The 21,918-nt window shown below is 42.4% G+C and overlaps 1 protein-coding gene across 2 annotated transcripts in view; it reads left to right on the top strand.

The window, feature by feature from the left end:
- The first annotated feature begins 8,281 nt into the window (after positions 1 to 8,281).
- Positions 8,282 to 21,918, top strand: part of atp2b1a (ATPase plasma membrane Ca2+ transporting 1a) — a 39,606-nt gene continuing 25,969 nt past the window's right edge. Inside the window, exons 1-2 of one of the 2 annotated variants that reach the window (XM_041963512.1) lie at positions 8,282 to 8,362; positions 18,106 to 18,595. In XM_041963512.1, coding sequence (XP_041819446.1) covers positions 18,403 to 18,595 — 193 coding nt within the window. In that variant the 5' untranslated portion in view covers positions 8,282 to 8,362; positions 18,106 to 18,402. Of the gene's footprint in view, positions 8,363 to 8,489; positions 8,512 to 18,105; positions 18,596 to 21,918 lie in introns of those variants that run through there. The other variant, XM_041963513.1, reaches the window with a different exon arrangement.

The raw sequence follows: 21,918 nt of genomic DNA, 5'->3' as shown, positions 1-21,918 counted from the left end.
CATTAGTGAAATGAGGTGTAGCTGTTACATTGCAGACGGTATGGGCAAAAAAAGCCTTCCAAGAATACGCCATGATGGCAGGTAGAACCCAAACAGAACATACACACACACATGCATCCACACACAAACCCTTGCTCTCCTGTAGATCAAAACAGGAAGCCCACCAAAAGAGCTTTGACAAACATACCCTCCTTTCTCCAGGCTCCTGATGCATCGCACAAGGGAAGGGTGTTTTTCTACAGACAGAGCATTGGAAAACTCCTGCCTTGCCCTTCACATGACACACTAACAGAGAGGAAAGTTTCCATGAACCGTTGGACGCTAGCTGAAGGCTGCAACTTTAGGGCAGAGGGAAGGCTGAAGGGCAAGAGAGAGGAGACTCACTGCAATATTTCTGAGCAAAGTTAAACAAACTATGTGTTTAAAGTGAATTGTGCCCTCCTGTAAGTAAGCAAAGCAAACATTTCTGTCAAGGATGGATGGAAGGAAAACCCTCACGAGCACCAGATCACTGCACAGTCTGTCGAAAATGTCATCTGTGCATAAATGAATCCTGAAAAGTTTGGAATTAACAAACTGTAAAATGGGAAAATAGTAAAGGACTCAAGTGCTTTTTTAAATGACAGCTCGGCATCACCCGTATTATGACTCAGACGAATTGAACCACTGCCTTGTTGAACCCTGTCAGTGTGTAATTTAATTGCACATTTTGTACCTTTTAAAGTTAAGTACACCAAACTGACCTTCTGAATTGCCGTGCACCAGGTCAGCACCAGTTATATGACAACCGATGCGCTTGAATAGGCAGAGATTTTTTGCTTCCTTTTTATGGACCTTTTGAAGAAGAGTAATCCTCGCCCAAACCTCAAAGCTGAAGCCATCAAATTTCACACATATGTTTACATATTCGTCATGCAGCCGATGGGGCTCCAGGAGACGCAGACAGTTGCTCCAAACCTTGAACATTTCTGCTAGAGGACAGTTGAAAGCAATTTCTCCACCCTGTCATCTTGCCAGCCATAGTAGTCGGTAATTTGTCAGTTTAACCAACAAAGTAAACAGAGTTGTTTCGTTCTTTCTGTCTCAAACTGACAAAAGTTTCCCCTTTCTGCTCTCTCAGTCAGGAAGGGAGAATCTAAGTTATAACCGGCTCTGGCTCAGTCTGCCTCTCTGTCACAGCAAAGTGACCGAGTTTTCCCCAGACAGACCTAGGGTAATTGGAACAGTGGATTGAGGGGTAGGCACACACGCACACACGCACACACACACACACACAAACCCACACAGGTCATTACATTTACCACTAAGCATCTCCATAAGCCCAAGCAGGCATATCTGACATATCCATCTGCTATGGTGGGATCATGCTGGATCTGCCTCTCTCTCACTCTCACTCTTTCTCTAAATCGGGGTAAGGGGTGTGCCAGTGGTAATGATGATGGGGACATGACATGTAATCACTGGGTTGATCGCAGCTTGGTAACTAAGCAGGGCTATGATTTTACCCACATTTACATCTCTTCTGGGGCAACATGTCATATTGGCCTGGTTTTGCGCAATAAAATGAAAAAGACAATTGAAATTCTTAAAATCCTTTAATCCTATAAAGAGGAGGTTCTTTATGGATTGTGTCTGTTGTTGCTTATAGATGAGAGTGGTATCAATCAGCAAGAAAGCAAATTATCATATTTCCCAAATAAGTAACTGTTGCTTTAAAATTGTAATGTGACATATGGTGTACACACAGTATGCAGTATAGTGTGCAGTTAAGCATAACTGACCGGTTCTGCTGAATATTCAGCTGATTTATTTCTTATTCCTTGACATATTTCTGTCTGTCACATCACATACTGCTTCTCTTTGAAACCTTTCCCCGCTCTCTCATTCAGACACACATATGTTCACTTGCTCTCTTCCCTGCGCAAGGAAGGTCAAGGCCATCACCTACTGCAGGCAAGGTGTGTGTTTGTATGCATCTGTGCATCTTGAGTGTGTGCTCACATGTGCTCAAGGGTTCTTTTGCGCCGAGAATCACAGATCCTAGTCTGCAAGCCTTCCTCTCTTCCTCCCTGTGCCTGCTTTCCTTCCCAGGGGAAAAGCCCCCATGCGAAAAAGGAAGAAATGGGGTGTAAAGGGCACCGAGTTCCCATTGGATCCACTCCTCTATGCCCCATCTGTGCCCAGTTTATGCCACTCTGCTTTGGACATTGCAAAAGCACTGCGCCGGCTTGAGGAAACAAGCACTGTTAATGTGCCCCTTCTCTTGCTCTCTGCACAATCCGTAGGTTAAGCAAAAAAATCGGATATGGCACTGTAATTAAGTTGCCATTAATTGTTTTGCCTGGTCTCGGGTGGCACTGCTCAGACTTTGGGGGAAGAGAACAGCAGATTTATAGGGCTGATGTGTTCCACGCCTAACTGAACAACTAAACACAGTGAAAACGATTCTTAATTGCTGCCTGTTGCCACTAATTCACCCAAAGTCACCTCAGCCAGAGAGCTAACTAGCCCTCGCTGTTGAGCTGCACTTAAGCACACAAGCTCCCTCTCTTTTATAAATTGTCCCTTCTATGGATAAATCATGTGTAAGCATCTTAAACTGTTGCCTTTTCTGATCGTGTAGACATGATTTCTGGCAAATGAGCCTGAAACACCAAAGCTAGTGTTTTGATTCTGCAATATTTTTGTCTTGTATGTTTTATTTTCCACGTTCATTCCTGATTGTATAATGGCCGCGTTTTCCATGACCACTGCACTGAGTCTAAATGCGGAATCTCAGGTGGTTTCTCTGCCTTGGCGGTAATTGAATCAAGACTATTTATATGCCCTACATTTTATGACATGTAGATGTTCACTGGCCTTAATGAAATACACTTTCCAGCTCCACCGCTGGCCAAGCCAAATGTAAATACAGCAGATATCGGCGGAAAACAGACCATGGAAAACATGTCCTAGAGGGCAGTGGCACTGCCGCCCCAGCAACCCCGCTAACACCCTTGTATGGCTCTTCTGACTTCACACACACAAACGCCAGTTTATATGCCGAAGGCATACTATAACCATACGCAGTTCCTCATATTGGGCTGGGTGGGTCGCTGCCCTGACAAAGTCTCGCCTCAATGGGCACTTGAGGTGAATTATTGTTTGTGAGTGGAAACTTGGCCAGATAATCTCAATGCTGCTGGCTCAGGCCTGAGTAAGACCACTGTCTCCTTCCCTGCGCACACACACCCTTTGCAAACACAGCTTTTGTTTTACCATCTCTATTTCCAGTTCACACATATTTGCTGACTCTTCGCCTTTTACAATAACTCCTTGTCTCTCCTGCCTCTCTCGTGCTTTTCCTTCATCTTTCTCTTCCTTTTCTCCACCTTCTGTTCCTCCTCTCTCTGTTTCTCTCCGCTGCTCTTTTCCCAACAACTCTGGCCTTTATCCTGCAGGCCATTCACCTCTCTGCGGCTGCCCTCGCTGCCTGCAGTAAATTCCAGGGGTAGCTGGAAACACAAACATGCACAAGCCTAGGACTAGCAGCTCAGTCATGATAGACCCCTCCTTACCACCACCACCACCTCTCTCTCTCAGCCTTCCTTCACACAAGGGGTCTTTGTGTGTCTAGCTGCTTCACAAGGTCTCACTTCAGATCTTCTCTTCTTAGATGTTTACCTGCATCATAGGTGCAATTCATGCGTCTATGTCTCCACTCATTTTGCCAGTCAGCAGGGTGTGAATGTTAATCATATAATTGGGGATTCCTCTCGCAGACATAAACCGATGTTTGGACCTCAGTAAAATGTGATTACAGTAATTGTGGCAGACTAATGACGTGTTAGATAAGAAAGGTTTGTTATTACAACGTGCGAGACCCATCCTTAATATAAACTGTATGATTGATATAGCTACTGTCCTGCTGGAATAATAGGTCTAAACAGTCTCATGTTAATGCAGCCTTCTTAACACTAAGGCTAAGAAGATGATGTGTTCACTGAACTAAGAAATAAAAGAATCGGTTAACAACAGGGCTTTTGATTGATTTGCAATCGGAAAATTCTCACACATCATCAACCTCCGATCAGCAGTCTTTCTCCAAAGTATGCAACACAATTTTTCCTCTTCCTCTTCTAAAGAAGGAAGCCCCCCCCCTCTCCACGTCTAACTCTTTGCCAATGTGCTGAGCCAGTGGAAAATCCAACGTCCGTTCAAGAAACAAAGTTGTGTAGAAAGATCGGTTGACCAGAGGAAGCAATATTCATACAGCATGTCCTCACTGATAGGGACCTGGTTGTGTAAGTTGACTAATGAGACATCTTCACATTCGCATTTTCCACTTGCCTTGGCTGAAGAGGCACATGATCTCCAAGTTCACCATGGGCATTTCCACCGCAGTCGTGTTTATTTAAGATTTGTTTAGGAAATAACTGATAATCTCTCTGTGGCTTATGATTTATTTTTTCCATTCCCTTTGGCTTTTCCATTGTGCATTGTTACTTGTGCAAATGTCCTCATCAGCTCGCAGCGTTGTCTTATCTAAAAATGTGATAAGTCTGCAACTAAGTTCCTCTCTGGGTTAGAGCAGCAGACACATTCACGGTGGCAGTTGCGAGACGCTCTTTGACTTGAACCTGCAATTATTTGTCAAGCTATCGTGTCTCATGGTGTGTAGAGCTCTTCCCCGGTAATTAAAGTTCTATGTTGGGATGAACACGCACATACAGCACACGCACGACCACAGCTATCTTATTTATTCTCAAACACTACTGCCAAACTTTTTTTGGTTTTCTGCAGCGTCCCCCTCTGTGACACCATGTGTTCTCTTTCAACCTAAATGAATAAAGCGGTTCTGTTTTGAGCGTGTTTTAATAAATGCAAAAGTTACCCTGAAGGCAACATCCCCTTTTGGGAGAGTTTTGGCGTGCCTCATCATTAATGCTTACTCAGACAGCATGAGCAACACATTAGCATGCACAAAGGCTAATGACACTTGACATTTACTGTAGTTCACAAGATGCTCCAGAGCATATGGCAAATTTCCACCCAGAAACTGAGTCAACAGCAAGACTCAGACAACAGCTGTGGGGAAAATGATTGGTCTCCTCAATTTAAAAAACTTGAAATAAGTTTTTCTGCTGTGGTTAATTTCCCAGGATTGCTGCTCTCCCCTTTGTTGCAGGAACATGTTTTGTTTTTTTGTATTTTCAGGAGCAAATAACCACTGTCTCCATTAACAAGTCAAAAGACCAGACAGCTCGCAGATTGTTGGTGTGGATACAGCTAAAGGCCCTTTGTGTGGGGATTCACCATCTTGCTCACTTCTGCGGTCCCAAAGTGTTTAAATGGATTGACGCAGAGATTAAGTGGTTTCAACTGAACAAACAGGCTCTGATGACACAAGGCAGAATTCCAATTTATTGTCTGTCATATTTAGATAAAGATTAAACAAACATCAGCCACTAGATGGAAGGAAGATGTCATGGGAAGTTGAGTTCCGCGTGGTGAAGAATTCCGTTTTTACTTGACGTACATACATTTTTATGAACTCTTGGCTTATCGTGTAATTGTGTGTATGTCTGTCTGTCTGTGTGCATGCTTGAGTGCATTTCTTCTCACGTTTGTGTGATTTTTATTTTAGTTTACATGCTTAACTATAATGCATTTTTAAGGAATAATCACATTTTGGGAAATAAAAATAGATAAGGAGATCGATAAACAGCCAGGCTAGCTGTTTGTCCCTGTTCCCAGTCTTTGTGCTAAGCTAAGCTAACCGGCTGCTGACTGTGGCTACTTATTTACTTGAGAGTGTTGATCCTCTCACTGCTGTTCATTGGGCACATTAAATTGATGGAGCTTCTTTAAATATATGACCTTGTAAGTAGTTTCTGAGAGGACACTTTGAGCCTATATGAACATCCCTACTGTAGATTTTAGTTAAGTGTGTCTGCTGGCTTGTGAAGTGTCTGAACAAGTAAGACAGAGGGAGGGAACATGTAAAGACTGATGGACAGACAAAGATAGAGAGAGAGAGAGAGAGACATGGGTGGCATCAGTGACATGTTAGGGGGACATCTGCTCAGGGTTGGGCTAACACAAAACACTGCAGGCTGCCAATCAGGAAGCCACCAAAACCACTGACACTGAGCTGGAAAAAATGGCAAGCGTAAAAATAGGTCTCGTCTACACTTCGGCATTACGGGGTTTGAAGGCCCGTTTGCCAGTCCTGGCTCAGCTGAGGCCTGTGCTACTGTTGGATGCACAAGAAAAACATCAGCATTGAAGTGCTGCTGTGCTACAGCTCCAGTTTGAAGTTTGGGAGCAGATGATTGACTGGCAGCTAAAAATGTGTGAAGGGTGTGGGGAAGCATATGTGACACCCAGACTTGACTGACTGCATCATCTCACTGATGGCTGCTTTTGCAAACATCGGGTCAAACTTCTACAAGTGTTACTTCTCAAATCTCTTTGATGTTTTGATCACAACAAAGTGCTGACATATCTATCTATCTATCTATCTATCTATCTATCTATCTATCTATCTTTTGACTGAACCAATTGTAGTCAAATTAAACGGACGTGAGGCCAAATGATTGCACAAGTCAACTTACATAAATCAAGTTTTGTTTTCCTGCTCCTTCTCTTCCACTTTCTTTCCGAACGTCTTCTCCCCTTGACGTAGATATGGCACGACAAGTTCTGAAACATTTTCCAACTTTTGAATTGCACGCAGGCATAAACATGTTGAACTTTTCCCCTGTTTACAAATCTGAAGAGGTGAACGCCGCTGTGCACTTAGGGCTGTTGTGTTAATGATAAATCCCATTATGTCAGGACAGCAAGTATATTACACTGAGGTTTGACCTCAAGCGGAGTTGTTTTCTGTTTATCATCTACTACCACTCGTGTCTCTTTTTAACCGGGGGTCCACCTTGTAGTCATAAAACTAATTTGTAAAAAGACAGTTTCTTCACATGACCTGGTTTGTGCAATGTCAGGATGTATTATTCACCTTGACTGAATTTTATTTTTCTTTTAGCCGGCCTCGTGCATTTATTGGACATTCTCTTGTGTATCTCAGTCATGAACTTGTTAGACTGCTGGGGCTTTGCACCTCAAACTACTGCACTTACACTTATCTTGCAATGTACTAAGTGATCATTTGGGACTTTTTGCTGCGAAATAATTGTGAAGCATATTCTCTAGTTACCGTTATCAAGGTGCTGTTTAATTTCTATTGCATAATAAAAGTCTAAAGGAATAGTAGTAGGAAAGGTGGACCTCTGCTTACACTCTAATGCAATGCAGTTCATTGCATTTCACAGACAGCTGTCTGCACTAGTAGGAAGGCTGATTGTCGAGTGTGTGACTCCTTCTCAACAGGACTAAAGAATCGCAAAGAATACAGGCATTGAATCCGCAGAAGAAGAAGAAAAAAAAGCGCTACGTCATGGAAAGAATGACGTCAGGTTTGATTAGGCGCCGAGGGGAGAGCCTTGTGTAGCCTAGGTGGAGTTCAAGCAGCCAGAAAGCAGGAACGATGCGGCGGTGAGGTTTCGGTGCGTACTTTTTACAGGCTGCATCATATTATGGGGGGGGGGGGGGGGGGGGGGGGTGGGGGGTGGACTGTTGAATAATCCTGTTATTATAAAGCGACACGGGAGCAAAGAGGGAGTACGAGGGGATCATGACGTAACCGTTTCCATAGGCGACTGATATGCTGGCTAAACCAATAGGAATCCACACCAGCGGTCCATACCCATCCTCCTTTTGACGTGCATCACATGTCCCTGGAGGTGTTGTGACAGAAAGGAACTAGAGTAGGCGAGATAACTCCCGGTTGCGTACTTCCGCCTTCGTCAAAATCAACGTTAGGGAGGCTGAAACCCCTCGTCCTTCAGGCTTGTTGTCTCCTACATTGTGCATACATACACCACATACATTTTGATGCTTAAAGCCTCAGAAAAGTGACGATAGCGATACGAGGCAGATACATTTCATTGTATTACTGAAAAAAAGCAGTTGATTTTGGTTTGTACCAGTTCTATGATGAAGTTATCTTTTAATGAATGACTACTGTATTCATTTGTATTATTTAAATATGTTAGCTATGGTGTATATCAGTTGACCGTTGTTACAACCGTATAAACAGCTGTTCGCATGTGTCATAAGGTTTCCGGACAAGTGGACGTGGGTTTCCACGGGCTCAAATGGGAGGGTAACTATCTTGGCAGTTCTCGTCGGAGACTTTGGTTGTGGTTGTGACAGCGCAGTGGGCGGGATTTTACCTCAGATCAGGGGAGAGAGTCTAGTCTTTGGTGAGACTGAGGGGGAGTTAAAGAGAGAAAGGGATCTGGGGTGCTCTTCAGAGAACGGAGTAAGTATTTTTGGGTAGATTTTCTGTGCTAGCGCGACAAAATGCCGCATGATAAGGACTGCTTCCAAGCGTGCTAGACGTTGCATAGAGGAACCTTGTCAGTTAAGTCTTCATTTTTGTGTGCAGTGATCAACGAGGGCCAGCCACCGGTGGGTAGCTGCCTTGGGTAGTTAGCTTTATACAGAGCTAACATCGTTAGCTAACGTTATATCTTGAATACATACTGACACTGGGCGTCTCGTTTTCCAACCCAGGTAGCTAATCGACCAGGATGCTGCCAGATTTTCTTTGGGTGTGCTTAGTTTACTCAGACCTCTGCATTGCTCTGGGCGAAGTTTTTCCACTTGTCAATGTATTGGAAGTGGCTTTTGTGTATTTTCCTTCTTTACAACCAACATAAGCTAACGCCTGGGAGCTAGTTGGCTAACATTGTACGCTAGCCTGGAACGTTGTTGTTTAACGATGGGCTCCACATGCGACAGTCTCGTGGACGGCAGATTGACGTTTACACTTTGTGGCTCATCATTTAGAGACAGCCTGTGAAATAGCACGAGCCGCTTATAACGTGGACCTCTAAACCGTTAACCTTACCTCTATAAAGTTACCTCTTTCATTCTGCATTAGGGTGCGTTTTACGAGCTGTCATTTGGTCTGTTTAACGTCATGTGGATCCCGTTTTACAGGCAGAAAGATAATCAGTCAGTAAGCTATCGTTAGTGTAGTAATTTTGTTAACCGACCTGGAACGGTATTCTCCGAGTACTGCTCCACGCGCTGCGGCTGCTCACGCGGACAATTCTGGGAGCTCAGAGAGGCACCCGTGGAGGCACATTAAAGTTATTTTGTCGGCCGACTGCCGCAACAGAGTGGACACGCTAAATGTGTAATTTCATGCGAAAATCGGCAACGTCCTGGAGAAACGAGCAGCGTCTCCCCATGCTGTTAGAGTCCATTGAAAGGATATTATTTACCGGTGTTTTGTCGAATTCTGGGTATCTGGGTAAGGGGGAAACCTTACCCAATTTTGAACCCACCCTTTAACCGCAGCGTCAACCTGTCGACGATGAACCTAAACCCCAAACGTAACCCCTTAACCCACGGAAGTGGTCTCTCAGGGGGAACGCTTTTCTGCACCGTGCCCATCTTGTCTAGTCAAGCGACCTATCGAGCCTCAATGTAATAATAGGAACCTGCCACTTTCATCAGTGCAAGCTGTACCACTATTAAAAGAAAAGCGTCCACTTTATGACTAGCACATTCGAAGACAGTAAACCGTTAACGCAGCATGTCGCTTTCAAACACCATGTCAGTTACCACGTAACAGCAATAGTAGCGTAAATCTCACATTTCCTATGCTTTTCCGGCTACTGCGAGTTGACTACGTATATTAACGTTACACTCCTGCCTCTGATTGAGTGTGATATAGTTTCGCACTCGCTAACATTGCATGCAAGTCTCCAGGTTGATGTGGAGTGCAGCCGCTGAGCACCTTTTGGTGTCAAGTTGAAGGGATCACTCCTTATCCAATTAAATAGCACCGGGGTTGCTGCAGCGCCAGCAGTGTCTTCCTGTGTTTGTGTAATGACTTGTGATCCTACAGTGGATTGTAAATAATGTTGTAGTCCTGTCAAAGTAATGCCACATTCGAACACAGAATTTAGCTCCAGCTGAAATGAATACACTGTGATTCAGTGGTACAAGGTGTGCCGGTCACTGTAGTATGGCATAGTTATCTGTAGACATATGACATAGTATAATGTCAGTTTAGGAATTCCTTGGCCAAGCATTTATCTTGTTGCAGAGTGTATGTTGAATGTAATGGCAGGTGTTGGAATTCAGTTTTGAATAGCAATATATCAGATTTTTCTTGATTTTACTACATTGGGCAGATATTTCCTATGTTTAACAGTGTGTGATTTTTCATGAGAGCTGCCTTGCTCAGCATATAGAGATTCAGTTTGTTTAATGATTCACTTAAACCACCAGTAACACAATCTGTTGCTGTGTCTGAGCCCTTTGAACTGAGACTGTTGCTGTCACTCAAGAATGACAAAAATATCTTTTCTTATTCCTTGCTAAACCTGCTTTTTCGTAGTGGCTGACTGTTGGCAGTGCTGCTCGCCCTGACTGAATTATGTGAGTCAGTAGCTCTAACACTTGTTTTGTACATTGTTTTTGGAAAATGGTTATATCTCAGAAGCAAAATCACTTGACCTCCTTGGCAGTGTGGCTCAGCTGGATAGTGGTCTTCTTACTTACATTTGTAGACATAACAACCTTTCAAGACTCAAGGTTTTCATCCTTAATGCGGTGCATATAAAATTAATTAACAATGCTGCAGAGTATGTAATTTATACTAATCCAGCATTATTGTTTGCTGTTGAAATGCTGATTGCTTCTCGTGGCATCGGGTGTTTCAGTAGTTACATAGCGATGGTCACTGCGAGGTAATGCAGTGTAGTGAATACACTTTCTTCCAGGCAGTTATCGCCTGTCAAGTCTGTTCCCAGCTCATCACGGATGAGTCCCCCTTACAGCTGCTTGATATGTCCACTGATTTCATTGTCATGCTCTGCACTTCAGTCAGTCACAAGCATAGCCTGAAAAAATGAATTAATCCTGTTAACAGCAACAATTGCTAATGTTTGTCCTCACTCCCGTCTGTATTCCCCAGTGAAATTGTTGTAAGTGCTTCGTATAAAGCATTATTGTAGAGAGCAAGCCACTGTAGGTCATTAATCTAAGGTGACATTGAGCCTCATGTAAACTGACATAGAAAGCTAAATATAGTCTGGTTTTTTACCATTAAGTACAATGTATTTATGGTACTGCTTTTCTTATGATGGAGCTTTGCTTATCTTTCTTTCTCTGTGTGAATTGTAAGGGCAAGGTTATTCCGGACAGTTCATTACTGATCGTTTTGCTCTATCATTACTTCTTATAAACTCATATCTTGCCCAACAAACCAGTAGAAACAAACAACATAGGTGTGACTAAACTTAATTTGCTGCTTTAAATCACAAGAGTTACCATTATAGTTGCAGGGAGACCAAGGGGACTATAATTTGGAGAAATTGGTCAGACTAATTGGATAAACCCCGATCCTGCCCACTCTTACAATTATAAGGCACGCACGGCAAAATATCATGAATTAGTCATCAAGACAGCTAGAAGGTCTAATTATGTTAACGGGCATTTATGTTAGTTTTGGCATTTCTGAAAAGCTGGTGGGCTTCATCACTTGACATGTCCTGATCAAAATAAAATGTTTAAAGTAGGGTAGAACGATTTCTTACTGAACTTTATAGTATCATCAATGGGATTATAAAACACAACCATACTGCTAGACCCTGAAGGTGTTTAAAAGCAAAGAATTGCTCTTAGTATACAGGTGACATAAAGTACACAATTCTATGCCGGTGTAATCTTCTCCACACATCCACATGGCCTTGTAGCAGTGGTGTGAAACCTTGCTACACCAGGCCAGTGGAAAAAGGCTAATGGCTACCTTGTCATACTGGTGTAGCCAATGAGTGAACAATTACTATTCATGCAGGTCCCTTGAAACCTATTTCCATAAAAAAGTAAGTACTGTAAGTACAGAACTCCACCTTTTTGAGTTAATTTGTAAGAATTCTAATCATGATGATCAATAAATAAGACATTTTGTGAGATTTTTGCATTGGGCTCTCTGGTGACGCTGCCATTACAACAGTGGCTTTGTCTGCTGAATGCGGTTTCACTGACAGGGAAAGCAAGGATGGTTAGATTGTGGGATAAAGGTAACATATACAGGTGTAAATGCAGATTTTGTCCAGACTTGACATTAGTGTGAAAGTTATTATCAAAAAAAAAAATCATGTTCGCATGAACAGTGTTGGCCAACTTACAGGGGGTGAATGTGAAAGTTCTGTGTGGCAACCTAGCCAGCACTAGGTTTCAGATTTAATTCACTTCCCTATATTATAGCATTGTATACATATGTTTGGCTGTCACAAATAGTGTTCCTTACCACAGGTCTTGGTACAATGTGTTTAATGCTCAGCACTAGTGTGTCCTGAAATTGGAATGGTAAGGACTGCAAGGTCAGACTGTGGCAACAAATGGCAGGGCGGCAGGACCTCAGGCCACTGAGCTGCGATGTAGAATCACACATAACAAAGAACACAGAAAGCTTCTCATCTTCAAAGTGGCTCGATGAAAGATGCTTCATTTTGGAATATTTTACATCCTATGGACATGAAGGACTCTGTCCTTCATGTTCTAAACAAAACCGCCCCTCCTGGTTTTATTTCCTCTAAAGGAAAAATGTAATATTTTAACAATCACAGTTGGAAGCGGACCACAGTATTGACAATACTGAGGCTGGGACAAATCTAATTAATATTTGGTACGTAAAGCATTTTGGAGTACTTTCAGTCCAGCAAGAAGAACATGTTTTGTAATGGTGTAAAAAATGTGTCAGTTATTAATTATACCTTAACAACAGGGTAATCCTCCAGGACTCAGCAATGGTTTGAAATTGGTGAGCAAATGAGAAGTAAATGATTGCACCATCTGTCCTCTTACCATTTACGCTTCACAATGAGTAGAAGTTGCACTGATGTGATGAAACACTAGAATACTATAAACCTTGTGTGACATCTTACTAGGTGTATTGATGAGGTTTTTAAAATGCTAAGTAATGAATGGATCATGGATTCTCCCGCTTTGTCTTTGGTTTACATTAAATGGCCAGCTTTCACAGGAGCTCTGTTTCATTAATCGTGACAGTTTCATTTAATAGGAGCCATTCTGTCTCCTTCACTTGAGGGATTGAATTGAGATCTTCACTTGATCTTTTTGACTGGCCCCTTTTCATGGACATGTTTTTGAATAAGTAGTTGAAAGCACTCTGCAACAACCTGCTGCTCATTCTTGACATGCATAAATGCCTCTCTACTGCAAATTTTAGGGCATTTTTGCAGATCAAAAGCTAGAATTTATGCTCCTGTGTAAAACATAAGAGCTCAAAATCCTGCCCCATTTTATCGCTAGCATGTGCTTCACGTGCATGGATTTGTGACATATCTTTCCCTTTTTTTAATGCTTAATTTGCAAACACTGATGCAGGACTCTCTTCATATTCTTAGATATCAATTGAACAACTAATTTCTTTACACAAAGGTTCAACAACAAAAATGCACTGACTTATTTAGTAGCATAAAACAGTTGAAGGGTTGCATGTCAGAAAACTTTAATTGTAATCTACAAAAATGAATGATTGTTCCAAACCAAATGAACTACTGCAGTTGTGCTAAAAGTATCCTTTAAAAAAAAGAAAAAAACTACATACAGTGGCTACACATTCTCTTGTGTACACAACAAGTAAATGTCTGGGTTAATTGCTCCACCTTAGATCCGGGACAAAAATATTAGGATTTGTTTTCATTTTAGAGACCATTACATGTCACTCTATGCGTCAAGTAAGACGGCTGAAGAGGAAAAGTGTGTTGATGGTGACACCTCTGGCGTGCTGGGCGTTCGTATGACTTGGCAGCCTGACAGCGTTTGAGAGCCGTGTAGAGGTTCCAGTCTGTGGCGTTGAAGTAGCGCTCTCAGCTGCGAGCCATGCAGCACAAGGAGGGCTGGGTGTCTCTGCTTTGTACCCTCCACATTTACATGGCCTGACCCAGTTCAGCAACGGCTAGCGGTAGGGGGAGGGGAAAGTCTGGGGGGAAGCTAAAAATACCACCCCTCGCATTAGGCGGCTCCATTGCAGAGGGATCCCTAGAATTGCTATCCTTGACTTGCATCGAGTTGTTGGCACGTAGAGGTGTACAAACTGCCAGAGGGTTTCCTTAGCGTGGAAACAAAGACTTGAGTATATTTCTGAGATGCCCACCACTGTTGTCCTATCTACTTGTGACAGCCTTCTGGGTGGATGTAGTGTGCATCTAATGTGTGAAAGCTGCCTGAAATAGCTTGGGTAGAGAGAAGAGACTTGTGACTTACAAGACTCTGGTCCTGGGGTGAAACCACCTCGTATTCATGCTGAGCTGCGGTGGCGGAGCTGTTGTGTGCAAAGGGTTAACCTTAGCCTCTGTCATTCAACCATACCATGCCAGCTGTTGGCTTGGAGATCCAATCACAATGATTTTCCACTGTTGTGACATGTGACCTGCTCCGCAACCCGAAACTGTCGCAGCGCAGCAAATGTTGGCACTTCCTTCATCTTGGCGTTGTTGCTGCTCGTGGGGTTAAGGGGTGTGAATGTGGGAGAGGGCTCATAGAGGAAGACATGAAGACGGGGAAATGGAGAAGGCAGAGAATTCCATTTGTTACTATTGGCTGCACATGTGGTCTTTTGTCAATGTTGTACCCAAGAGAAGTGAAATATTCACTTAACTGTTTGCTGGATTGTGATGAGGTGTTACTGTTGCTGTTGTTACTGCACAAGGAATTCAAAGCCTTTTTTACATTTTCTGTTGTGATTTTTTTTTTAGCTTGAAGGTAGCAGGCATATGGGCAATAATTAACCTTTAACCAGTGAATCAGCAGTTGCATAACAGTACATAGTGTTTAAAAATATGAAAAAAAAATCGTTGTATGCTGGAGCTGAGTCATGTTGGCCCTCTCATATAGTGATTTTTACACTATCGCGTATCATCAAAATACATAATTTTTTTAAATGAATAGGGGGAGAAAATAACATCTATGTTCTAATGTGCATTGGAACCAATTGTATGGGTGACTCCAAATCCAAGAGATAGGTGTAACTTGCCTTGCAGTCCATGGATCTAAGCTATGGTGAGATGAACCTTGAGAAATCCTTTTTTTTTAAAAAAAAGGTTGGTTTGGCCTTCCTTGCCATTTCTGCCCATGCCCCATGCATAGAAATCCAAACAGTCATGTGAAAAATAATAATTGATGGCTTATGAACATGCATTGAAGACCTCACCCTGAACCTGTGGTCAGAACAAGAGGTGCAAGAGTATTTCCTCTTCAAAAAAGGGATTTCGGCGTTCTCTCCCACCTCGGTAATACACCCGGCCCTGCAATTATGCTGTGTAATAAATAATAAATTCTGTCCCGTTTTCCATGGCAGATGGCTCCAAATAGAATCTCAACATGTGACAGAATAGTTTCCAAGAATCTCAATGGAATAAGCTGCAAGCATTCATTGTGCAGTGAGCAATAATAAAGCCTACATTTTCTCTCCTTCTGCATCTGCGTCCCAGTTTAAAGTTCTGACATATTTTGAGTTTTGGATGTTAGTTTGGAGTTGCATGTTTGAAGCCCTGTTTGATGTGAAGTCAGATGAATGGTGTTCGTTCAAACCTGTTTTGGTGTTTCTTATAGCCAGAAATGCAAAAAAGCGAGTAAAACTCCCCCAGCTGAGCGATAACTGCAGCATTTTTTCCAGGCAAGGAAAAAATGTTGCCTGCGCTGGTGCCTTTCTCTATGGATCAGATTGCAGAGTCCGGGTTCCCTGTGCAGTGTGAGTGATAGTCTGACATGGCTTTCCACCTGAAAGTACAGCGTGTGTTTAGTGTTTCACACAGCTGTTTCAGACTACAAGTCAAGTCCGTCTTGTTGAATCTTTCCAGTAAATCCAGTTTTGTCCCTCGTCGTGTTAAGAAATTCATCAAGTCATGTCCTTCCAACACCTGCAGTGCTTCAGCCTTTATTATTGGGGTCTTGTATGCTCATAGTCCTGTGTTTCACTTACAGTCTGAGCTGCACCAAGACAAATTCCGATCAACTGAATGAATGAATGAATGAATGAATCAGCCCCATTGTGTTAGGCTGATTAAAGCTGAATGGACAGCAGCCGCTCATTAGAATGGACTCTCCCATGTAGAGCACCATGGAGCTCCCTGATGCCACAGATAGTCTTAATTAGATTAAACGGAAGGCTTTTCCTGAGGTAATCAGTCACTTGGTCCCTGCTCACTACGTTACCCCACCAGTTCCACTGCAGGGAAGCTGGTGCCTTTTTCCTCATGCTGATTTTTTTTCAGTGGTAGACCTCCGGTATGTTGTTAGAACATGGCAGGGTACTGTGACACAGTATTCCGCACATGGATTTCTGGATGAAAGGATTTTGCTGTGATGCTTTACTTACCACCCAGTCAGACTAAAGGAGGAAACCGCTGTTCTTTATCATGCAGGGATTGTTTTTTTCTACTCAGCATTTATTGTAAGATTATCACCTAACTCTGCTTCTCCTTTAAGGCTCTGTTGGGGTGGAGAGCAGAAAGAGGATTATTAGCAAACTTAAAATCATAAATATATATCTAGCATTATATAAACAGTAAGAATACATAATCGAACGTGTGTGCCATTTCCCCTACCTGCCTATTAATTACAGCCCCAAATACCTGTGTTGTCAGTCTGCAAATAATAGGTGCCCTTTAAGACGGCCACCATGCACTTTAAAGTGGATCATAGAATAGTTACGTGCTGCTTTTACCGAATTTGAGTACCCCTGTGCAAAGTTCTGCAACCATATAAGACAAGAGAAACGAAAAAGAATTCAAATAAATGAGAATATGCTTATTTTTGTCAAGCAGGTAGAGTTTGTCTTCTGGTTTACTGCACTTGCAACTGTTTTAAGGTCCATAAGAAGGTCACCAACTACTGGCCAGCAAATTAACTTTGAATGAATATTATCTTCAATAGTTATTTGTTTGTTCTTGTGATTATTATTATTGATGTTATTATTAGCAATTCATTAGCTTCATGTCTCATTTTCTGTTACACACCAAAAGCAAATGCAACCAAACACAGTGAGTCAAGTAAAATCCAACAAAGGCAAGAAACAGCAAGATTCTGCTGGAAGTCCTTTACCGTGAAACAGCTGCAAGAAGTTTGTATTAACAGTGGATGAATATTGCAGAGGAGAAAGGACTAACCTCTAAGTTCTCTGTGCAGGGAAACGCTGGGAGCAGCTCGGAGTAGAGTGACTGCTCATTGCTAATGCTGCACTCTGCTCTCATGCTTTGACGGGGAAGCAGAGTGCACATTACTTGACAAGTGTTTTGTCCAGATGACAAAATTATTATTATTTTCTTATAACTCAAGTACAGCTAATCAAAATCTCTTGGCATGGCTGTAGGCAGTTTTGCTAATTACTTTGCTGCTTGTCTCAGCAGCCAAGTGGTTTAGTCTAAGGGTTTCCATGTTTCCTGTTAGGTAGTAGTAAAATAATTTAACAAAAGTGTCTGTGCTGGTGTACTGTAGCTGTATGATAACAGAAAATACATTATATATGATACATAACATTGTTGCTACATTGAAAATAAGTCAACACAAACAACATCTACAGTAACACTTAAAGGAAACACAGATGATGATGATATTGCAATCAAATAAAAGTGTATGCATGCATGTATATAGACCAAAACTTAGTATAGACATGACTGGTTTTTCAGAAAAAAGTTATGAATCCTTATGTTGGAGGCCACAGAAAATTGGTTCCTTGAAATTGCTTACTTGTGAGAACACAGCCGTGTTAAAGATCTTAGACAAAGTCAAACCATGTCTGTCATGTTCTTCTTCTAAATCTTCCAGCTGTAAGAATCTCACTGTGATACTGTAGTTCTTTGTAATGGATTAATTGGGAAAATTGGGAATGTATATATCCTGGACCGTTTGCTCAAATATCACTGTGAGTGTGATATCAACACATGTATGGAGAACCCTGTTGTTCATGAAATAACACTAACAACGTTTTTTTTTATGTTTGCTTTTCTCTTTCAGATCTGCATGCATGGTGATCTCCGCCTCTGTGGGTGAGCCTCAGTCACCATGAAAGACTAGGAACTCAGCTCTCCAAGGGAAATGGCTTGTTTTGTAATATCCTCGCCCTGCTACCTGCCGTATGACTCCAGCTGCCTCTGAAGGGCCCGTCAGCTGTTTATGGGAACTACCACTGTGTTTGCACTCTTGAGGATTTAAGTTTTTTCCAGGACAACACTTTTTTTTCTTTTTCTTTTAACCCCCACTGTTAAGCCGAAGCAGCGACGCTTTGCAGTAGTGCGGGGACGCAGCAAGACAATGGCGAACAACTCGTACAGCGGGGTGAAGAACTCCATGGTGGAGGCCAACCACGATGGAGAGTTTGGCTGCACGCTCAAAGAACTGCGCTCCCTTATGGAACTGAGAGGCGCAGAGGCGCTAAGCAAAATTGGGGAATCTTATGAGGATATTCAAGGACTCTGCAACCGGTTAAAAACATCACCTATAGATGGTAGAGTAATGTTTCCACTACACTCAACATGACTCTTTAATTGGATGAAATACAGGATGTTTTCACAACAGTGCTAGTAGCAAGTCCTGTTGGAATGCTAATGTGTTGCACACATAGTTTAGGAGCCGTGTCATTGGCCATGTCATCCACATTGTGGATACCTTGACATCACTTCCTTGGAAAACTCATATGCCAGACAGGTGGCCGGGCAGGCTGGCTCTGACCTGGGCCGGTCCTGCTCTATTTCAAGGCCTGTGGATATGTCCCTCATATCCTCCCTCTCTCCCTTTTCACCTCTGTGTCTCTGTGCGTGCGTGTATGTGTGTCTGTGTGTGTGCAGGCTTCAGACAGACCAGCTGTCTTCCTGGGCACAGCACCAGGCTGCAGGCAGGTCAATGTCCCACATGTGGCGGACAAAACAGGAGACTCTAAGGCTGGGTAGTAATGACTTGTGCATGTTAGGGAAGAAGTGAGTTCATCTTTTGAATGTCTCGTCAGGGTTATTATTTCACCACCTCTCCACCATACCATACAGGACAAACTCATATACAATGAGTTTTTGAATAAATTCCTAGTCAGGCTACTGTTGGACCCCACTGGGGCAATGGCGATTGGTAGCACCTCTCTTTTTTCCCTTTTCGACCACTCTTTCTCTCTCTGTCTCAGTTGGTCTCTCTATAGACAGTCTGCCTAATCGCCAGTATGACCTTGACTGAACTCTTATGGGAGGGGATTTTCAGTTTGATCCCAGATTAAAACGGCACTGCATATTCACTGTAGCAGCACCAGTCCTCTATTCAGTGTCTCAAAGCAAGGCACAAAATTCCTAGGCTTCATCAATCCCAAAGGAATGGGGTAAATATCATGCTATACGGCAGCACAAAGCATCTCTCATTCAGGATGTTTCCCCTCACTATTCAACTCTTGATCTCTCATTTATTGACAAGGCGGCAGCTGTAGAAGGCACACCATGCCGTGCTTTTGCAGTGTCTGCGATGCAGGCCAGTAGGCCATTGTCTGAACGGAGGAGAAATTGCTGAATAGGATTTCGGCTGTTGAGAGAGAGCTTGAGTTGTCCAAACATGCATGTGGCTGCGTCAAGGTGGTGGATGTGGAGTCCTGTCATATTTGTGGCATGAGTGACATCAGTTGTTTCGTAGGTACGCTCATTCTGCCTGGACTATGTGAAAAAGGAAAGAATGTGGATGCCGATTAGCTTTTTCAGCACTTTTTGCTACAGAACACACACATGTCATCTTCACATGGTATTGGTTGCCCCGTAAGTTTGTGCATAGGTAAGAGAACAGAATTCTGTCAGCATGTTGGTAATATTAAACTACTGTCAATCTCTGCCATAGCTGAATGCACAATGTTCTTCCTATCGGCAGTCTGTACCATCTTCAGGATATCACACACGTTCTAAGACTGAGAGAATATTAGATTATTTTCGATTCCTAATGAAAACAAATCTTTTGATGAGATGGCTTGCTACTTCACAAAGCAAAGGCAACTTTTATCCGTTTTTGGAAATATTTGTTTTTACTTCTGCATATAACTGCAGTTATTTGCAACTGCACCATACTGATGAGCTTCAATAGGTCCACATTTTGTTTCCCCTCGCAGCAGGTGCTGTTCCACTTGGTACGCAGCCACTGAGTGTTGATACTTCCAGTTTCAATCAGCTCATTCGTCATTGGCTTGGGAAATTAAGCCATCATTTAAGATTACAGGAGCTTGACAATTGAAAAGGGATTTCTAATTAGTTGGTTGGCCATTTCTCGAACCTCTTAAGCCAATCCTTTGCTAATCCTCCGCATTTCCAAGCTCCTTTTTTCCCCCAAAGAAGTTTGACTGAACTTTGACTGCAGCTGTGCATGGATGTGCCACTCTGCTTTGACTAGTTTTCAGCATGGTCTGTTTGGATTAGGCAAAATGTAACTTATAATGGCACTGCCACTGCTGTTTTCCATGCTATACGTAAGGCTGGGTATCTAAATCTCCCCATTCAATTAGATGTTAGTTCATGGAGCTGTGATTCAGATTGATTTTAGTAATTAACATACCAGTGCTCTGAGTCTGAAGAGTTAATTGCGCACACTGTGCAATATGCTATCTAAATTGTGACAATAAACAAAAGCTTATTTAGGTATTACATCTGTTTGACAAATTTAAACCGTTAACTTATAATCACAAGTAGAACATATCAACACTAACAGATGATATTTTTTTACCCAAATATTTGATTTAACATGTCTCTTTTAGTTTTGCTAGTATGCTGCACTTCTCAAACAAACCCTGTTTCCGTAGTGGTGAGGATCCCCTTGTGTGGTGGAAAGAGAGCTCACCAATACCTGAAGCTCTGGCATTTGGCCTGGTTTGATTTGTATGAGTTCACTTCCTCCCTGTGTTTTTTTTTTTATTCAGAAAGCAACCACCATGAAATGAGTGCCAGTTAAGTCTCAGTTTTCCATCTCTCTTTTTACCTCATTTTTACAAGTTGTGTTGTGAGTTCTTTAAATGTCAATAACATGTAAAGGGGTTTTTACACATGAAAATCAGTTTTTGTGATGGGAAGCACTACTCAGCTTGTGAAAACAATTGTATGATGCTTGAGAAGATAACACTCGTGATGTCACCAGGGTTACCTTGGCTTGGGTTTAGCAATGACACATTTTAATCGGAAGCCTGCATTACATACTTGGTGTGTGGTACAGACATGTTTTAACAGGTAGGGAGGGTACAATGAAAAGACTCAATTGAGTTACATTATGGAAAGTAGAACCTACGTTTTTGCAGCTTTCACATTGGACTATAGACCCCATTTACGAACAAGATTAGGTTGTCAGCTGGCAGACTTGCCAGTGTCACACCCCAAGTCAAGGGAAGCAGTGTGGGTTCTACATATTTTCCTGGTCTTGCATGATGAGTCAGGACATCTGAGCCTCTGCTGCATCAGTTGTGTGACCATTCTTGTTTTTTTAATTTGTCTCTGGTGAGTCCCCCAGCTGTTTGTAAGAGGAAAATAAATCACTGGAGTACTGTTATAACAAAATTCCCATCCTTTTACCACATTTTCTCAGCATTGAATATCACAGCTTAGGGTCATAGTATTGTGCTCCAAAGTGTACCCAGATGTCTGCATTTAGGCTTGGAGATGGTTTCTCCAAACCACTCAAACCAGTTGATTCTTAAAAACTTTAAGCAGCCGTTGATGCCCAGAAAAGACTTAGAAAGATACAGAGAGGAGCAGAGTTATTGCTTCCAAAAAATGAAACCACGCCATTGTGTCACTATTTTCAGCGAGTCTGCCGAACACAGCAGCA

The sequence above is a fragment of the Chelmon rostratus genome, chromosome 22 (genome assembly GCF_017976325.1).
Source record: "Chelmon rostratus isolate fCheRos1 chromosome 22, fCheRos1.pri, whole genome shotgun sequence".
Classification (NCBI taxonomy): Eukaryota; Metazoa; Chordata; class Actinopteri; order Chaetodontiformes; family Chaetodontidae; genus Chelmon; species Chelmon rostratus.
This window is presented reverse-complemented; position numbering and strand designations above follow the sequence as displayed.